At 40.5% G+C, this 17,806-nt stretch overlaps 1 protein-coding gene across 3 annotated transcripts; it reads right to left on the bottom strand.

Annotated features, from left to right (window-relative positions):
• Positions 1-15,327: 15,327 nt before the first annotated feature.
• On the bottom strand, positions 15,328-17,773 carry ift22 (intraflagellar transport 22 homolog (Chlamydomonas)). Of its 3 annotated transcripts, none has more exons than XM_062403517.1 (5): positions 17,498-17,773; positions 16,591-16,673; positions 16,283-16,369; positions 15,834-16,036; positions 15,328-15,751 (listed from the first exon to the last, which is right to left on the bottom strand). In XM_062403517.1, the coding sequence occupies exons 1-5, from the start codon at positions 17,534-17,536 to the stop codon at positions 15,603-15,605; spliced, it is 561 nt and encodes a 186-aa protein (XP_062259501.1). In that variant the 5' UTR covers positions 17,537-17,773; the 3' UTR covers positions 15,328-15,602. The 3 variants fall into 3 exon arrangements, with proteins under 3 accessions (XP_062259501.1, XP_062259503.1, XP_062259502.1); XM_062403519.1 differs by having other exon boundaries at positions 16,591-16,693; positions 17,498-17,771; XM_062403518.1 differs by lacking the exon at positions 16,591-16,673 and having other exon boundaries at positions 17,498-17,771.
• Positions 17,774-17,806: the final 33 nt, after the last annotated feature.

Below are 17,806 nucleotides of genomic sequence, written 5' to 3'. Positions count from 1 at the left end.
CATTATGATTATATAGCCTGGTACAAAATAAAGTTGATGTCCTCATCTCGATCTTCCAAATCTAAACGCAGTCAGTGGTGAAGTTCAAGTCATCACAGCTCCCGGACTCAAACAGATTAAATCTGTCAATCACTGGTTCCATATTTGCTGTTCAAAGGGTCTAAAACCTGAGGATCGGCGGCTCCTCCTTCTTTAACGTCATTGTTAGCTCAATATTTTGGGGGTTCGGTCTGACCATAATAAAACATTTGAATTACCTCAACCAAATTTTTTTTTCAATTTCAGTAAATCTGACTCAACATTTACATCTGTATTTTTTTTTCACTCAATATATTAAGTTGAAAATACAGACTCATTGTTAGTGAATATGAAATATTACAAAATTATACACTGCAAGTATGAAAGCAGCCCGGTTCATTATTTCTGTAAATCTCCTCAGGAGCTTCATAGTTAAAGGTTTCTGCTTCAAAGCACCCAAAGCATTAATTTGGCGTTCCAGTCCGGGCTGTATCCAGGACCCTGAGTCCACAGAGGGCTCTTTAAAAAGGAGAGGCATACATTACCCAGGGCACCATGTTGAGAGGTAAATACAGTTAAGGACTCCTTCAGGGCTGTTTTGTCTCCACCTTCACTGGGTCTGCAAGAGATTTAGTGGGAAACAAATCACTTCAACAGAAGTGACTTGGCGGCAGCAGCCAAACCACAACCAAATTATTTTTGTTGATTTATTCCACAGGCGAATGTAAACCGTCCTATAGCTTGTAATTAGGCCTATTTTTAGGCTTTTCTACTTAGTTTTACACATATGTTGACAATTGAGGCTTCATATGTAAAAAAAAAAGATTCTAAAAAAGAAAAGATATATGAAGGCTGAAAATGTTCCAAGTGCCAGCAGAGCTCTTTAACATTGATCTAAATCAGTGTGGTGCAGTTGGAGAATAAACATCATGAAACACTTTTTAAATTTTTGATTTAAACAACTCGCAATAAGCTCAGGGAGGAACGGCTCAAGATCAAAGAACCTTTCAGAGCAGTTGATTCTACTGGATACCTCTGTGATTAGGGCTCCAACCAGCTACGGGCTGTTTTATCTCTTCAGTCACATGTGCAAATAAAGAAGTGAGAACCAAACCAAGGTCTGCTACTTTTACAGTTGCCAGGGGGTGTCATGGTAAATTAATTGTATTAACATCAGACTTTTCTTATTCACACTCAAAGTCGTTGACGCCACAAGTCGCATTCACCAAATCACACAAACATATGAACAGTTCCACATTTTTTCCAATCACACACGTATTCATACACTGTCGGCAAATTCATCAGGCGCATTGCAGTGTTCTTGCCCATGGACATTTCAGAATGCAGACTGGAAATGCCGGGGATTAAACCAACAACCTTCCAGTTAGTGGACGACCCACTCTACCTACCTGCAAGAGTTACAATTAAAACATTACAAATACTATTTGGAGTGGAATGTAAACAAAATAGCATAGAAATAGTGAATTGTTCAAACAGCAAAAAGCCGTTAATTCTAAATGAATGAATTGATAGTTTGCTCAAAGTAACTGATTAATACCTTAAATTAAATATCTTGTAATACGCCTTAACCGTTTCCGAGAAAGAGTTATTTGGGAGAGGAAAAACTTTTATAAAAGTTCCACTCACGAATTTATTTAAAAAATGAATTAATCCAGGGAGATTCACAAAAGCCTTTCCTGTCGAGACTGAACCATTTGTGTAACTTGTCCGTCAGTCACAGATTCACACTCTCTCCTCTGAGGCTCCTGGAAGCAGCCACATTCATTTCTGGACAGTGAGAGAAACCAAGTCTATTTTTCTCTTTGACTTCATCGTCTGTGACATCCGTGACTCTTGGCTGTCTCACAGATTTCCCCTCTGCTTTAGTTCTCCAGTGATGACATCAGCAAATTCTATAAACGTGTTTTCAATTGCAATTAATTCATGTCATCCATGAAAGCAAAACACATCGACAAAACACTTCAAAGGTCTGACCAACTCAAACTTCCATTGACCCAACATTTATTTAAACCGAAATGGTTTCCTTACAAATATCTGCTGTTGTGAATAGACAAATGTCGAATCCTCAAATAAAAGTTGACAAAAACTTTCAATAAACTAAAGTAGATCTTCTTCCAGAGCAAACAACACATGATGGAGGTAAACCACATACAACCAGTTAGCCAGACGTTTTTTGAATCCACTGTTTGAAATGGTCACGATTTTTTTATTGCTTTTATATATTGATTTCTTTCAATTGCCTCATCACCTGGTTTGAGTCCCGTCAGGCATATTTTCATTAGCATTGGTGGTGAATACAACAATTCCCATGAGCCCACGCTGCTGCATGCCGTTAAACCAGGTCTTACCTGTTACACATCGTATGTTTAAATTGCTAAATGTGATGGACCAAAAGAATATGTTTGGTCTTGTGGATGAGGAGGTTAATCTGACAGAGCTATGGAGGAGCAGCAGACACAGACAATGGAAACCACTGGTGTTCAGGATGTGTTTGACCAAAAGACCAGACGTTCCAGATCCGATTTGTTCTGACATTTTGTTGGAAAAACTATTCTGTTGATTCTGTTGCTTCATTTCACTAAAAGGTCCTGGCTTCTTCTTCAAATACTTTGCGCTGACTTTTCACAGGTCCTCAAATTTGGCATAGGAAAGGTAGCTACGGGCTATGTAAAGTAAAATCTCTCCATCTCTGCAGATCGTCTATTAAGCCGTATTAAATTTCTCACTGTCTGCTCTTACGTCACCTCAGTCTTTTCCCTCTTCCTGTGTCTGTGGCACCGAGCCAACTGTATCGGCACCTCAGGAAACCCTCTCCTCCTCTCTCATAATGCAGTGCCTCCTGTGTCCACACACCAACGTGGACACTGTGGCGCCACCACTTGTGGCTGTGGACCGGAGCCACGTTAGGATGTTGACGAGAGGTCAAGTTACAGATTCCTCGTCCAAACCTTTGAACGTCACGAGCAAAGCGGAAAAACTGATCCGAGAATCCCATCGCCTCAGTTTGTATAGTGCAGGTGATCGAAAGCCACGGGTCAAACTGGGATAAAACAACCATGTGTGCGCCCTGGCCAATCATGTGTGCCCTTGGACTGCTCCCAGAAAAAGCGTCTAGCCAAAATACAGCACAGCTGAGGCTGTTAAAATCATGGGGTAATCACGAGAGAAGGGCCGCGGCTCGTAGCACTCCACACAGCTGAGGAGGAGCAGATATTGTTTGGCCGTGAGTGAGGGCTCCGCTACATGAGGCCAATCTAGGTGCAGAGTGTCAGGTTAATGCGTTCCCAGATTGAGGCGGCAGCTGCTGATGTTTGGAATGGATGCTTTAAGACCAGGTCATTCCGGTCATTCTCTTGTTTTTCAAACATTCCTCTCTCTCTCTGCCGGATAAAAGGGTGGCGAGTGAAAACAATTTTCTGAAAACATTCTGTCATTCTAAAGAACACGCCAGTACTTGTGGATATAGGGATTCAAGTTATTGTTTTCCACTGAGATAGACTGTTGGCGGCTGCTTTGGATTGCCTAGTCTCAATCTAGCTTTTCTCCCCAAAAATGCTTGTAAACTTCATGAGCGGTTAGGGGCAATCAGCAGAGTCTACATAAGATGTTGATTCAGGCTATTTAGGCTATTTTTAAACTTTCTTTTATATCTTACATTAAAAAAAATCATTATCGTGTGTTGCGCCCATTCAGTCTTAGTTGTTGCATGAGTAACAAAGAACGTAAAGTTGAGAGAGAACGGAAACAAGCAGTGTGTGGAGGGCATTACTCATGTATGCTGTTATTGAATGGCTCAGAGGGTCGGTACCATGTCCAGGCCACTGTTTGCTCATCTATCTGTCAAACAGCCAGAGCCAAAGGGGCCGTCACAGACGAGGAGCAAACACGTTTCATTCTGGCTGAAATGTAAGACTTTGTTTTAATGCGGCCATGTGAGTGTGTTTTTTGGGGACATGTGATCAACCCTTCGAGGTTAAAATCAGGGGTAATTTGAAATGTTTTGCTCCCATTAGCTTCAAATAGCTTTTTGTCACTTAAGGTGTGTCCGTAACAAATCCTGCAGATGGAAGTAGGTGCTCTACAGTCCCTCATGTGCAGGTTGGTCACTCAAGCCACCATTAATGCTGTGCAGTGGTACTGCATTAGCGCACATCACTGTCCAAAAATACCTCTCCAGGCTGGCAGTTAGCAGTCAGAGAGAGTGCAAGGGAGATGGGGAGCATGGATAGAGACAAGCAAACAGCACCGGGGCTGTTGAGTTAGTGTGACTGGCTGTCAAAGCTGAGCCCAGAAATGGACCATAGCTTGGGGCTATTATCGTCAGGCAGCTGTGAAAGTTTGAGACTGTCAATAGAATCACACTGCTCCACTAGAACGTATAGAACCAGACATTGACATTAAACCTGCAGTGAGAGGTTGTTTGGCCACTTGGGGGCAGTAGAAACATGCTTTGAACATAATGCAGACATGTCAGTGCCACATTAACATATCCAAAGAGTCATATCTGTGGCCATGTGATTCATTTTAAGTCCATGATTTGCTCTCCTTGCTGTGATCTGATGATATCTTGCTCTTTGGAGGCTACATGCTCAACTGTGTTAGCTAGCTGCTAACTTCGCGTGTCTACAGTAACGTGGGATAGGTTTTTAGAGATTTATCGCTTAAAACGGCTGAGTGCTACATCTGGATATTTTGCTAATGAGTGAAATGAGATTGACGTGGCACAGAGGAAAAACCAAAACAATGAGCAGATAGATCCAAAAAAAGGAGCTGCAGATCTTAAATGTTTGTGGGCTTGTCGTTATGAACAACTCCTTTGACAGATTATCCTCTGATCCACTTTTTATTTTCAGAAAAATTGATTGTAGCTTCTTTAATAGTTGCTAGTTGTATCTTAACAACTTTTCTGTGTCGTGCATTAAAGTAAATGCATAAGTTGCTGTTTCCTTTTGGTTGTTTTTACCACCTGTTTTATTTGTGTGTAGAGAAATTCACGTATGGGCTTGATAGCTGGCCAAGGACATTAACTGGATTTAGTTTTCAACAAAAGGATAAAACAGTGAATGTCCCTTTTATGTTTGAAGGTCTACCGCACCTTGATGACAAATAGTCTGTGTGTGTGAGTGTGTGTGTGTGTGCATGTGTGTGTTGACTCTTTAGTAGACTCACATAGGTTACCTGGCACCAGCCACCTTGCTCTCTGCATGCATTACAGTAAACTCTGTTTGAATAAGCCTGTCTTCTAGCGATACTCAAAGTTCTGGTCTGCTTCAGCAGGAGAAGTCAACAGAGGATATCAGTGTCGAGGTGAAGGGGAGCCGGCTGGTGACTCTGGACTGCTCGCTCATATTTCCTGTTCTATCAAACAATGTGATGAGATATCTGCGAGAAGCGGCCACGTGAAGCCCTTTGCTCCTATTTTTGTGGATGTCATCTTACTTAGAATCAATTATTCCACAAAGACAGTCTGTTTTAAAAAACCTGTTTCAAAGTACTAAGAACAGTTTGCCTCATCATTCGAGTGTCTTTCGAAACAAAAGAGGCCTCTCTGTTCAATTGACAGTGTTGCTGCCCAAAGCCTCCCAAGCTCTTCTGGGCTACATCTCACTTTTTCTCTTTCTTTCTTCACTAGCTCATTTGAGAGCTGAGTAACAGGAAGCTCGTGGTGACAAACGCAGGAACACCACATGTAGCTTGACTCAGACAGACAAGTTACCAAGTGCGAAAATAAACACACTATTTACTCTTTATATAGTAAAAGCTGCCTTAAACACCTGAGACAAACACACTCCTTCAAATCCAAAGGATCATATCATGTAAAAGAGGTCATGGGCAAACTTCTGAACATCGAATTCGTCTGTTCTTGTCCTTCAGTGGAAAATTACACTTCTCTGTCAAATTCTCAGTATAAGGTGACTTGAACCTGAACTGATTTGACCTGTGGCTGTGCCTGGTTAGTATTTAAAAGTGTGTGTGTGTGTTTCCCATTATTACAGAGTGATGAGCGAGAAAATGCTGACGTGTGCTCAGACACACGTTCTCTCTGTTCTCACCTGCATTCACCTCAAAATGCATCTTTCTTTCCAAGTTCTATATTTCCACTCCCAGTCCTCTCACTCCTCCTCCTCCTCCTCTGTGTCTGCATCTTCCCAAACAGGATACCGTCTGAGTGGTTGGTTTAGCTGGAGGGATTCCTGGCAGAGTGATTTGGTTGTGATGTAATGTAAATCACATTGCCAGGGATTTCCAACCAGCTACAGCTGAATCCCACGCTATAGTATCCTACACATGACGGCTGTTATGCAACGCAAGTCACTGCTAAAAAACTTTCTTTAATGTTTAATCGACTGATCTCCTCAGAACCACCTAAAATAACAAACCACCCTTGAGAATATTTTAATTAATTAAAAGGTTCAGTGTGTAAGATTTAGGTGAAAGGGATCTATTTAAAGGAAATTTCATATAAAGTATTCCTAGTGATGTTTTCAGGAGTAAGTATCTAAATTGTGGATTTATTTGCCTGCATGATTTTTTTTACAGTAGCCCAGGCTGGACAAACTTAACACCTTTTGAGTTTACCACAGGTTCTCTGTCATATTTGGAAGGGGAGGGTGAGGTGAGGGGTATTCAGCTGCAGCATGCAACTTCACCACTAGATATCACTAGATTATACACACTGAACCTTTAATGTATTCATCATGTCCAGGTCTATGTCCCATGACATCAAGGAGGCAGGATGTATGACTAATGCTCCACCAGGTAGCCATCAAAATGCTTTTGGGGAGAATAATGTCCTACCATCCTGTACAGTTCAAATTTGCTTTTCTAACACTTTGCAACACATGAATCTTTTGTTAAATGTTGAACTAGTATTTTGTATAGTATTCATGTCTAATACTCAAAAGAGAATGTACAGCCAGAGATGGTAAATCTGTGCCCTGGGGGTGCAGATACCCTCAGTATGTGTTGACCCACAGTTTTGTGGAGGTGCAGGACTTGGCTCGCTCCGTGAACAGTTCAGTGAAAGCCTGTGTTCACAGTGGCTAAGTTCCGCTCCTCACAAGCCTTTCCAGCTTTTCACGCCCATTGTTATGACAGCTGAAAGAAGTCAACATGGACACAAAAGGTCTCTATGATATCACGTGTTACTACAACCCACTGCACAGCATTGTAAAATGATTATTTTCAAGGAGATGAACATAGTCAATGTTTTGTATCTTCCTACTTCCTTTCTCCGTTATAATGAGCGTGTTTTGCTACACAGTCATATTGCTTGTATTGTGTTCATAGCACAATAGACGGAAAATATGTTCGGGAATGCACTCACTTTCCTCTCTGACCTTCTCTTTATCTTTTCCTTGACATCAGATGGAGGAACAACAGATGATCTCGTGATAAAGTTGAAGATGAGGATCCCGAGGGAAAAAGGAACAGAGGGGTGAGAGAGGAGGGGGAGGTGGGAGGAGGCAGAGAGGGCTAACTCATACAGGAAGGAAGTACAGGAAATGTTTCGATGGGAAAACAAGAAGCGATGTAATTGTGAACCCTGAGCTCATTTACTGTCTGGGTGGTCATGAAAGGAAATTGTATGTGTATCTACACGCTAACAAGCAGCCGGTCATGTGCTCGGGGGAAAAAATGACTCTTGTGAATGGTGCGTGACCACATACTGTGAACATTGTTGTTTTTAAATGCTCCCAGACTGTGCTGCTTGGGTGGAATCACACTGTGATTCCCACTTATACATTAACAAGCAACAACTTTCTACTATGACTGGCCAAATTAAGAATACTGTACAGCCCAATCTGATTCATCTTCAATACAAATCCAAAGGAGCAGCTATTGGACATTGGAAAACAAAAGTTTGGCAAAGTACTTTATTTATATTTATAATCTTCTTGACAGCATATCTGACCCCGTGTACCTCACACTGTGATCAGTAAACATACTCCAACAAGGTCACTGGGATTATCACATGGCAAATAACCAATAACCCCAAATTTACATATTTTTATTGAGTTGCCGATTGGCAGTGTAAAATATATAACAATACTATATTTTGTGGCGTCATGAGAAAGAGTGAAATAAAAGTACAAGGAAGAGTTTATAATGACGACAAAATACATTTAATAAAAGAAGAAACTGAGCTGACATCTCCAAAAGAAAAACTCAGCGCATCGGCGTCAAACGTCTTCATTTGGAAAGAAGAAACTTTTTAAGGTAGTGGAAGATCAGCCTATCACGTGATTGTTTCGTCCGCATATTAATTCACAACGCTTTGTTGCTAGCAGACTAAAATTATCAGTGTTTATTTCTCTTTTAAGTCTCGAGTAGGTAAAGTTGAGGGACATTTGTATTCAGTGTACGTGTTGTTTGCTTCCCCGTGTGGTGACTACAGGGTGGTGCAGGTGCCTGGGCTCAACCTCCTGTGCCTACTGAGCTGATTACAGTTAGATGTTCAACAAGCACTGGCTCAGTTCAGCAGGAACCGGAGTTAGGCCCTTTAGAAACAGCGGCGGGTCGGTGTTCAACCTGAAGTCACCCTGCTCCATTCACACTGTTGTGCATTTTGTCCCACACTGAAGTTATCATTCTTTCTTTACTGCCCCGAAAAAGCAGTACCAGCCAGTGAGTAATGATTCTTTATTCAGAGCTGAGGAAGCACAGGGGTCAAATACATGTAGCCACACATCCTTTCGGAATTCGTACTTTCAAACTCCTGATGGAGGAAATCTGCTTCTGTTGGTTTGGTATCACTGAAAGATCACAGGAGCAGAGTTTTTCCAGTTGTATTCTTCACACGCTACTGACCAACGGTACTGGAGCCGCATTTCCGTTTAAACGATTTACATAAGTCATTGAAGTTTTTCTTTTATTTGTGTTTGTAAGTGATTCGCCCTCCAGGGGTGAGGAGAGAGCTAACTGTTATATTTATATTTGTGTAGTGAAGTTGTTGTTCCAGTTTGAGCGTCAACGGATGAAGGGGATCTCGATGGCCTCAAGCCACTGCATCATGTGTTTGTACTTTGTGAAATTTTTTCAATAAAATTCTCAGCACCAGTGAACCAGATGCTCCTTGGATTTATTTTTGGTGTGAAGGCTGCAGATCTGACACAATTCTCTCTGCTCCAATTGAGGTGAAGGACCAGGACAAAGGGGAAGAGGAGGTTACAGGAGAAACCCACCGTTTCCGCTTGACGTGAACGTATCGCGACAGGAAACACACTGAAAAATGATTTTAAACGATATTTTATATGATATAAATTATCAAATATGCATCCCATACTTTGTAGTCACCTTCTGTTGTCTTGAAGTTTTAATTTTACCACTTCCACCTACCATATTATTAAATGTCCCCCTCTGCCCATGCACTACAGCCACACAAGCAGTGATAAAGATAAAAAGAGAGAGGGGGGGCTACGTATTCTCCACATAGGTTTGAGTGGAGAATACGTAATTCACCCTCGACACCCGACATTTAACGGAGCAAACAGAAGGGAAGTTCGTCAACATGGATGACATTAAATTAATAATTGAAGTGGAGAAGTGCAGTGAGTTGTATAATCCCCGGAATATGTTGTATAAAGAAAACACCAAAAAAGACACATGTTGGGACGCTGTTGCTTAATGTTGGAGCAACAAGTAAGTACATACTTTTATACTACTGGATCAACGGGTGATATTATTAGCGCTGCCCGGTGGTTCAGCGTCACTTCAGTGTCCGGTGTGAACCCGGCGTAATGGTGTTTTGCTTGTAGACTGCGAGAGACTCCTCCTCCTTCAACAAATCCTGAACTGTAGCGTAGTGCTTAGACAAAGATTCAAACGAGATGTATGATTCTTCTTCAGGTCTTTTTCTCCAGTGTGTTATATTGTTTTTTGTTTAAGAGCTCTGCAAAGTTACAAAGGCCACAGTGAAGCACAAGAGTATATTGAGGGATCGGGATGACATCATACTGCTCCATATTTGCATAACCCATGCTAACCGGCTAGTCCGGCACAATCCCCCCCAATAAAGCCAGGGGTATGTTCAATCTCAAAAGCTCATGAGCAAAGTCAGTGACTAATATTACGTATAAATAGACAGGAGCTAAAAGCAAGCGTTTCCGACAGAGGCTGAAAAGAGGAGCTGCAGCGATGGACAGTTTGAGGCGTGTGATGCGGAATATTCCAGCATGTAAACCTTTTTGATTAATAACCCAAATCCTGAGTATTGAAAGCTATACGTCTCCTTTAATCCACCAGAGAGGAAAAGAGAAGAGGGAACCAATGAATCAGGGGGCAAAGATGATCAAAGTGACATCATAGAAATGTGTCATTTGAAAGCTGTGATTATGCTCCTGATGTTATATATTAACTTTTCAGCTCGTCATCCTCGCTCCTTTTCTCGACAAAGACTCTCCATCCATGAGTCATGGACCCGCTTTTGTGCCCTATTGCATCCACACCTTAAACGATCCACACTGATGTACACACACACACACACACACACACACACACACACACACACACACACACACACACACAAATGTACACCTGCATCCACACAAGCTCCACTCTTATATAACATTTTCACCGGAAGCCTTAAACCCACTCCCACGAGCTGAAGCAGCACCGCACCGAGACGACTGTGTTCTCACCCTGACCTTTTTAAAATAACTTCAACACATTCATTAATACATTCCCATTTGTCCACATGCTGTGAAACAGTAAAAACACAGCTGTAACTTTACACTGACGGAGAAGCCTAGGTTCGCGTGACAACACATCATCATCTATTTCGGAGAGAAACCACAGCATGTGTGCACATGTGCACGTGCACAATCAATATGAAAATAAATCTTTTAAAAGTGCGTGTCAGCCTTATTTGTGACAGCCTCGAACCCGAAACCCACTGGAGCTCTCAAATTTAGATAATTAGAGTAGACTCACACACAACTCCACACATGACACTTCACTGGTGCGTTTCAGCCCCCATTTCCCATATGTGATTAAACTGGGCTTAAACTGTCAAATAGAAAACACGCTATGATTGTTTTCAAACTTAAATATAGATCAGGGATTGAAATATTTAATTGAAATTAATGACCCTCCTCATATGAGAGGAGGGTCACAGCTCGTCATTTATGCGAGTGAAGAGATTTCAATGCAGCCGATTTGAAATGAATGACTTTCAAAAGGTGAAACATTTTCGCATTTCAAAAATCCTTTTGTGGGTTTTTTCTCTAGTCAGCCAGAGATGAGATAAACAAAATACCGTCTGAGGCCATTTAAGCCTCTTTAATTGGTTCCAGTGAGAAAACTACGCTTCACAAACCTCAGAGACGGATTATAGCTTCGCTCTCTGACCTGAGTTTCTATTTGTGCAGAGGTTTTTTTTCGTCATAGCTCTGATAGCTTGGTGCAATGGCTTTGACCTTAGCATGTAATTCTGATATTTTAGAATTAGAAGCTCATTTTCATAGTCATGCTGATGGTTCTGAGATGGAAAACAATTATTTGATAACAGTATGCACATAATTGCGACAGGCCCTGACTCCACCAGTTAGCACCGAATCAGCAAAGCAGAAGTAGAAGTTTTAACATATTTGAGCTTTTTCACCTAAGGGAAAATCAAACTCAGCACTAAAGTGGGGGTGCAGTAAAATGGGAATGATGTTATGTGGACTGGTTCATTACATATATTACATTAATAATCTAAACAGACCCAGTTTAAAGTTAGTCATCAACTACCCTGGGGAAATGTCCAGCAAAACCATTACAGGCAACATACAAAAGATGTAAATGTGCAACAGCGTGACTACCTCATAGTGCCCGAAGGAAAACGAGCTCAGTCACTACAAGAAAGAAATTAAATGACAACGCACATTCCGCACATGAGTCAAGGCCAACAAGTTCATGTTCCCAATACACTTTCTTTCCAAGATATTTCTGCAAATAATACATTAGCCTGGAGACTAAAGATTATATATATATATATATCCATACATAATATAGGATCATATAATAGGAATGATATCATCACCACATCCCTGTGAAGTCAGAAAATGTTGTTAAATAAAATAGTAATGCATTTAGATTAGCAACAAATAACATTGGAGCGATTACCTAAAGCTTAGCCAAGCCCCCCCCCCCCCCCCCCCGATTATTTTATGTTATAATGGATCGGAAAAAAATTGACCTATAAGTTCCAGCTCAAAAATGATGTATGAACAAAGAGATTTGTGATGTTTAAATGCGAGTCACTGTGCAAGCCAGTTGGAGTTTACAGAAAAAACAGTTGAATCCTCTGGTGCCATGAGAAAAGCATCGCTTCTTTATGAGGCTGAAATATAAAACTGGAGCTGGGAGAGCTGATTTGTATTATCTGAAGAAGCTGAGTGTGTAAACATGTTGCTGAAGCAGCTCAAAGGCAAATGATATACAACCGAAAGTGGGAACAGCTATAAAACGTAAAACTGAAATTCTTTGTTTTAATGTTATACAGATGAACTGTGTCCTGAGATAAGACACGATGGCTAAACTGGCTGATTTATAGAAATGTTTATTCACGTGCAACATCCCTGTAAGTTTTGAACCGAATAAATAAAACAGTCGACAAGTTTGAATTTCTTAACCGTAGAAATTTGATGTGCCAAACAAGCGTACCTGATTGGGCAACTGTGTCATCCACTATCTCTGTCTCCAACTTTTCCTCATTGACTTTTACAGCTTTATCTGATTTGCCAATGCCCACAGTAATACTCTTCTCACGCTCACGGGTGCAGATTCCCACTGATAAAAATCTGCACGCAATTAAGCCAAAAAATCAAATAAGCATGTATTTGAGATTGAGTTTTTATACAAGTTGCGACCTGCAGTTTGTTTCTTTTAACTCATCTAGACACAGTCTTGATGTAATGTGGATACAGATGCTCACGAAGCCGGGTCAGAGAGAGGGAAAACAGGCAGCGAGAGAAAAAGACTGATTAGGGCAGAGATAGTAATCAGAGTGAGGAGCCATGCAATGAAATAATCTGTTTGTCGCCTCGGATTCTAAAACAGCGACACATGAGATTCACACAGATGACTTCAACGCCTCGGCAATCAACCTGACACATCGTGGCAGGCCAGCGGCGAACTGGCTGATGTCCCTGTCCGTCTTCAGCGGAAGGCATGAGGTTGATTACTGCCCTGCGCGGCGGCTCCATCAGCAAAACATGTGTGTTTGTGTTGATTGCTGAGGTAGTGATGTCATTTGTTTGAATCTCATCTGCCTTTTCTGGCTGTCTGAGACCAAGAGAGGCAAGATTCTCTCCGTCGGTGCTGCTGCTTTCCTCTACCGAATAAAAGGAATAAAGTCCAGTCTCACTTTGCAGGAAGCAAAACTGCACCGACTAGAAATCAACCAGGATTTTCCACTCTGTCTTCCCATGTCTCCTGCTCTTCATTATCGGTAAGATTGACGTGCCGGCCGTGCCAAGAGTTAGATGAGAAAATGTATACAGCTCTTTTAATTAAGAAATTATAATTATTTATTTATTTAAAGAGCTTGACCTTGCAGCACCTCTATAGCTCAGTAATAAACATGTTACAATAGAAATATAAAAATAATTAAAGCCCTCAAAAAGTCAATTCATTTGCCTTAATAATATTAAAAATAATAATAATAATAATCCTTACTATTTCAATAGGGCCTCCCACTGACAGTGCTCGGGCCTCAGTCTTTGTGCTGAGCTAAGCTAACAATCCGAGGCCTCATATTCAGACATGAGCGTGATATAAATCTTCTTATCTCACTCTTGCCAGGAGAATTAATAAGCACATTGTTTTGAAAGTATTCCCTGACTGAGGGCAGTGTTGTAACCGGTGCTGTGCGTATACGCAGTAAATCAGGGAGATTGCGTCACCGTTTAAAATCAATATTTCATCTACAGTTACTCAGATATTCTCAAAGTGAGTGAAACATCCCTTCACACAGTCTGACAACATAACTACCTGCGGTTCGTTTCTGCCTGTGCACGACACACTTCTTGCATTTATCACGCGCAGTCAGTGAAATCCAAAGTGACACTGAAACTCCTTTGATGCCTTTCATTCTTCATGATTCAGCTGTGGCAGTTTGAGTGAAGCAAGATTTCAAAAGTGAAGTTCTGGGGGTTAAACGTGAATTTGTTATGTTTGTAATAAAGACCGACCCCCCCCCCAAAAAAGGCTGTGTGGGCAGGGAGAAGAAGAACTCCCCCATGAGGCAAGACAAGGAAACACAAGGTTTATCAATGGGTGATGGATGAATAGATAAACCTATAGATGTAGAGACAAGATAGATCCCTATTATTTTGAAAATACACTTTATCCTAATTTTTTTCTTTTTCAAACCTGGATTCTTCCTTCTTCTTCTTTTCTCAGGTGTCCGCAGGTCTTCCTCTCCCCACTACGGCTCAGGCAGTTCAGAAACAAGTGACTATGGTTCCTACTTTAGTCTGCATTAGCGCCACCTTCTGGATGGGAGTGTAGAGCAGTATACTGCTCTAGACAACAAAAAACTATTTTTATAAATTCAATCATTTTCTTAAGTCCTGTCTGTCTTAAGTAGATCATTAGAAGATGGTGTATATTATTCGATGTCTTTCTGAATCTCTTTATTATTTCTCTTTTTGTTGTGATGTTTTGCTTTTGGTCTTTTAATCCTGTTATTAATCCCCTTCTCTGTTCATTATATTTGTTAAATGCTAGTAATACATGAGTCTCCGGTTGTTTGCAGTGTTCTCAGAGTCCAGTTGGTTGCTTGCCTATTTTATAAAGTGTTTAATTTAATTCTGTTTGAACAATTCTCAGACAGGTAATGACTTTGTCTCTCTCACTGCTCCTCTCACCAGTGCCTACATGTTTTTTGGATTTTGTACAAATGTCTTCCGGTGTCGTTTTAAATCCCATTAACCTTTCCATGTTTTGTGATTGTATTCGTTAATGTGGTTTTTACTTTTTGTATTGCCTTCCCCTTGGTGCGCAACTGACGTAGCAGCAGCGATTTTAACCACAGACTAATAATGCTGCTACTAAAAATAACAATAATTCAAACTGAAGAGAACAGTTCATTATTAGGACCTTTTGTGAATAAGTTAAGATGATTTTCTGTAATGCTTTATTTGTTTAAATACCAATGCACATTCTGCACATGACTCTAGGTCAACAAATTCATGTTACGATACACTTTCTTTTCAAAGCTATTTCTCCAAATTAAATGGCTATAGAAAGAGAAATACATAAATTTAAAAAATAGCATTTTTCCTGCAATGCCAAGACACTAAAGCTTATATAGATCCATCAAATATTTAGGATCATATGATAGTAATTATTTGATCATTCTCAACAACCTGCCTTAAATAGAGATAAACTGATTTATATATTTAAAAGATAATTTTGTATCCAGATCAAAAACTTTATTTTTATTCACAAAAAACAAAGTACCAGCACATCTACCTGAAAATATATACATTTTTGAAATTACATGCACCTCTATAAGACAGTTCATGAACATTACTCAGATAAAACAATTTTTAATAAAGCTGCATAAAAAAGTACTACGTAATGATGGACATCTCCTCTTGCTCTCGACTCTCTGACATTGCATTCACAACATTTCCCAAGTAACTGCAGAAGGTTTGCCTCACGTCCTCTGGCTCCTCCTCCAGGTTGGAGTGAATAAGTGACAGTCTGCTCAGATGTGAGGCTGCATCAAAAAGAAAGAATGTTAGTGGAGAAAATGTAATAACTCAAACAGCTCTGGTCTGAGAAGCACGCAGAACAATTACCCAAAGGCAGGCGTTCGTCTTCTACTCCGCTGCCGGGTTTGTGGTGAGCTATGAGCAGGCACTGATTGTCCAGCAAACCCTGAGAAGAGATGAACATCGAATACCAGGTCTCAATTTCTTTGAGGTGGCTCGGAACGTCAGGATTAAAAACGATCACCACGCCACTGGAGTCTTTCATGAGCGCAGGCCAGCAGGATTCAAATCTGGATATAGGATTAGAAAAAAGAGGACATGATGTGTTTCAACTGATACTGCTTTAAGATATTTTTTGTTATTATTCCACAGTATTGCAGATAGGGTACTAAACAACATAGTTCTTTCAACCTCACCTTGTCTTTAGATGGGTGTGTGGGATACATAATCAATTTAAAGTAGTAATATGTCTTCTTTTAAAAAAACACAAGATGGGATTGTCTGAAATCTAAACTTGTCAGTGATATTTAACTCACTTGAAATCTCCAGAGCAGTCCCAGAGCTCCACCTCACATGTCTTGTTGTCAACACTGCCTTCAGGTTGAGATTCAAATTCCAGTATCCTATGAAAACATGAACATGTTTGTGTAACATGAGCAAGTCGCACCGTCTCATCACTTCATGCCAAACAAGACGGGTTACAGCTAATAATCTAATTTACAATGTTGAGAAAATTGCCTTAAAAACAGTCAATTATTTGTATATGTATATTTTTGCTGATTTACACAGATGGACAAAACTATCTGTGCCAGGTGTAAGGTGAGAAAGTGGAAACGGTTTGTACCTGACTCCCTGAGTACGTCTGTATTCACCCCCCACATTTTCTGCTGTGTCCGAGAGAAAATTAGCAAGAACTGTTTTCCCACTCTGAAAGACATTGACAGAGCCTTTGAGAGAGAAGAACAATCAATAATCATATTAGATGTGTGCTGGGAAAAAGGTCATGGACTAGTTTTACTTCAGTTAACATTTGATTGTGAGACGGCTATACACCTCATAGCAAAGCAACACACAATTTTAATTAAGTACGGAAGTTTTCCTCAAATGTCAAAGCAATGAGGCGGATGAGCATCTTTATGTGTTAATAATAAATCTAAATTTGTATGCAGAATTTCTGTAATGCAGCTGGTTGAGATTGAGCCTATTTAAACTACTGTAGATACTAAAAGCTTAAATGTGTGTAAAAGTACAAATGAAAATGTTGACATCGGAAGTGTGGTGGTAATATAGATTAAAGTCGAGAAGAATTAAATGCTAGTTTAAAAACGATTTGCACATTTGATTAACGATAGATATTATTGTATTGCATCTATGCTTTACGTTGTATTCACTTTTACCTGGGTGTTAATATGACTGGTGTGTGTTTTTTTGTCTTTTTTATTCTATGTATTTGTTATCACAGTTTGATGGTTTCTGCATTTTGGTTCGTCTCGTCTCTTCTTGGCTCATCAGTCGGGATTGAAGTAAAGTTGAATTGATTAAAAGATAATGTAAAAGGATTCAAGAGAAGAACTGTTCATATAAAGTGAAGCCAGGAACCACAGAAGACCTCACAGGAAGGGGAGGTTCTGATTCAAGCTTTAAGCTAACGCAACATTTGTGTAAACACACAACAAAGCCACACAGCGGTTCTACTCTTTAGTAAACAACACAACAGATTACATCACGAAGCCAGACACACAGCCACTCACCTCACTGGGACCAATAAAGAGTATCTTAGCTTTGAACATGTCCACGAGCTTAGCATTAGCCGCCCAGCTAACTTTGAGTGCACGCGAGCTGTTCACGCCAAACAAGTGAAATCACAACCCGTCACTTTTAGCTGAGCTCTTATCCAAAACGATGCTGTTGCGGGTTTCTTGGAGAATGGCGCAGTTAAATTATAAATACGTATATTCTTCGTAACTTGACGTCAACAGAGGATCGTCCTCCTCCTGGGGAAATCAACTTCCGCTTCGTTCCTATGGTTTCAACCAGCCGCTCGGTCTCCTCTCTGCCCA

Source organism: Platichthys flesus, chromosome 14, assembly GCF_949316205.1.
Source record: "Platichthys flesus chromosome 14, fPlaFle2.1, whole genome shotgun sequence".
NCBI lineage: Eukaryota > Metazoa > Chordata > Actinopteri > Pleuronectiformes > Pleuronectidae > Platichthys > Platichthys flesus.
The sequence above is the reverse complement of the archived record's forward strand: the minus strand, read 5'-3'. Positions and strand labels throughout refer to the sequence as shown.

What these genes read in the sequence shown, in the direction of transcription:
- ift22 (XM_062403517.1), bottom strand. Translation starts at nt 17,536, where the DNA reads ATGTTCAAAGCTAAGATACTCTTTATTGGTCCCAGTGAG. An exon ending in AGACGTACTCAGGGAGTCAG is followed by an intron (nt 16,370 to 16,590) that starts GTACAAACCGTT and finishes ATGTTTTCATAG; the next exon opens with GATACTGGAATTTGAATCTC. An exon ending in GACTGCTCTGGAGATTTCAA is followed by an intron (nt 16,037 to 16,282) that starts GTGAGTTAAATA and finishes TCCTATATCCAG; the next exon opens with ATTTGAATCCTGCTGGCCTG.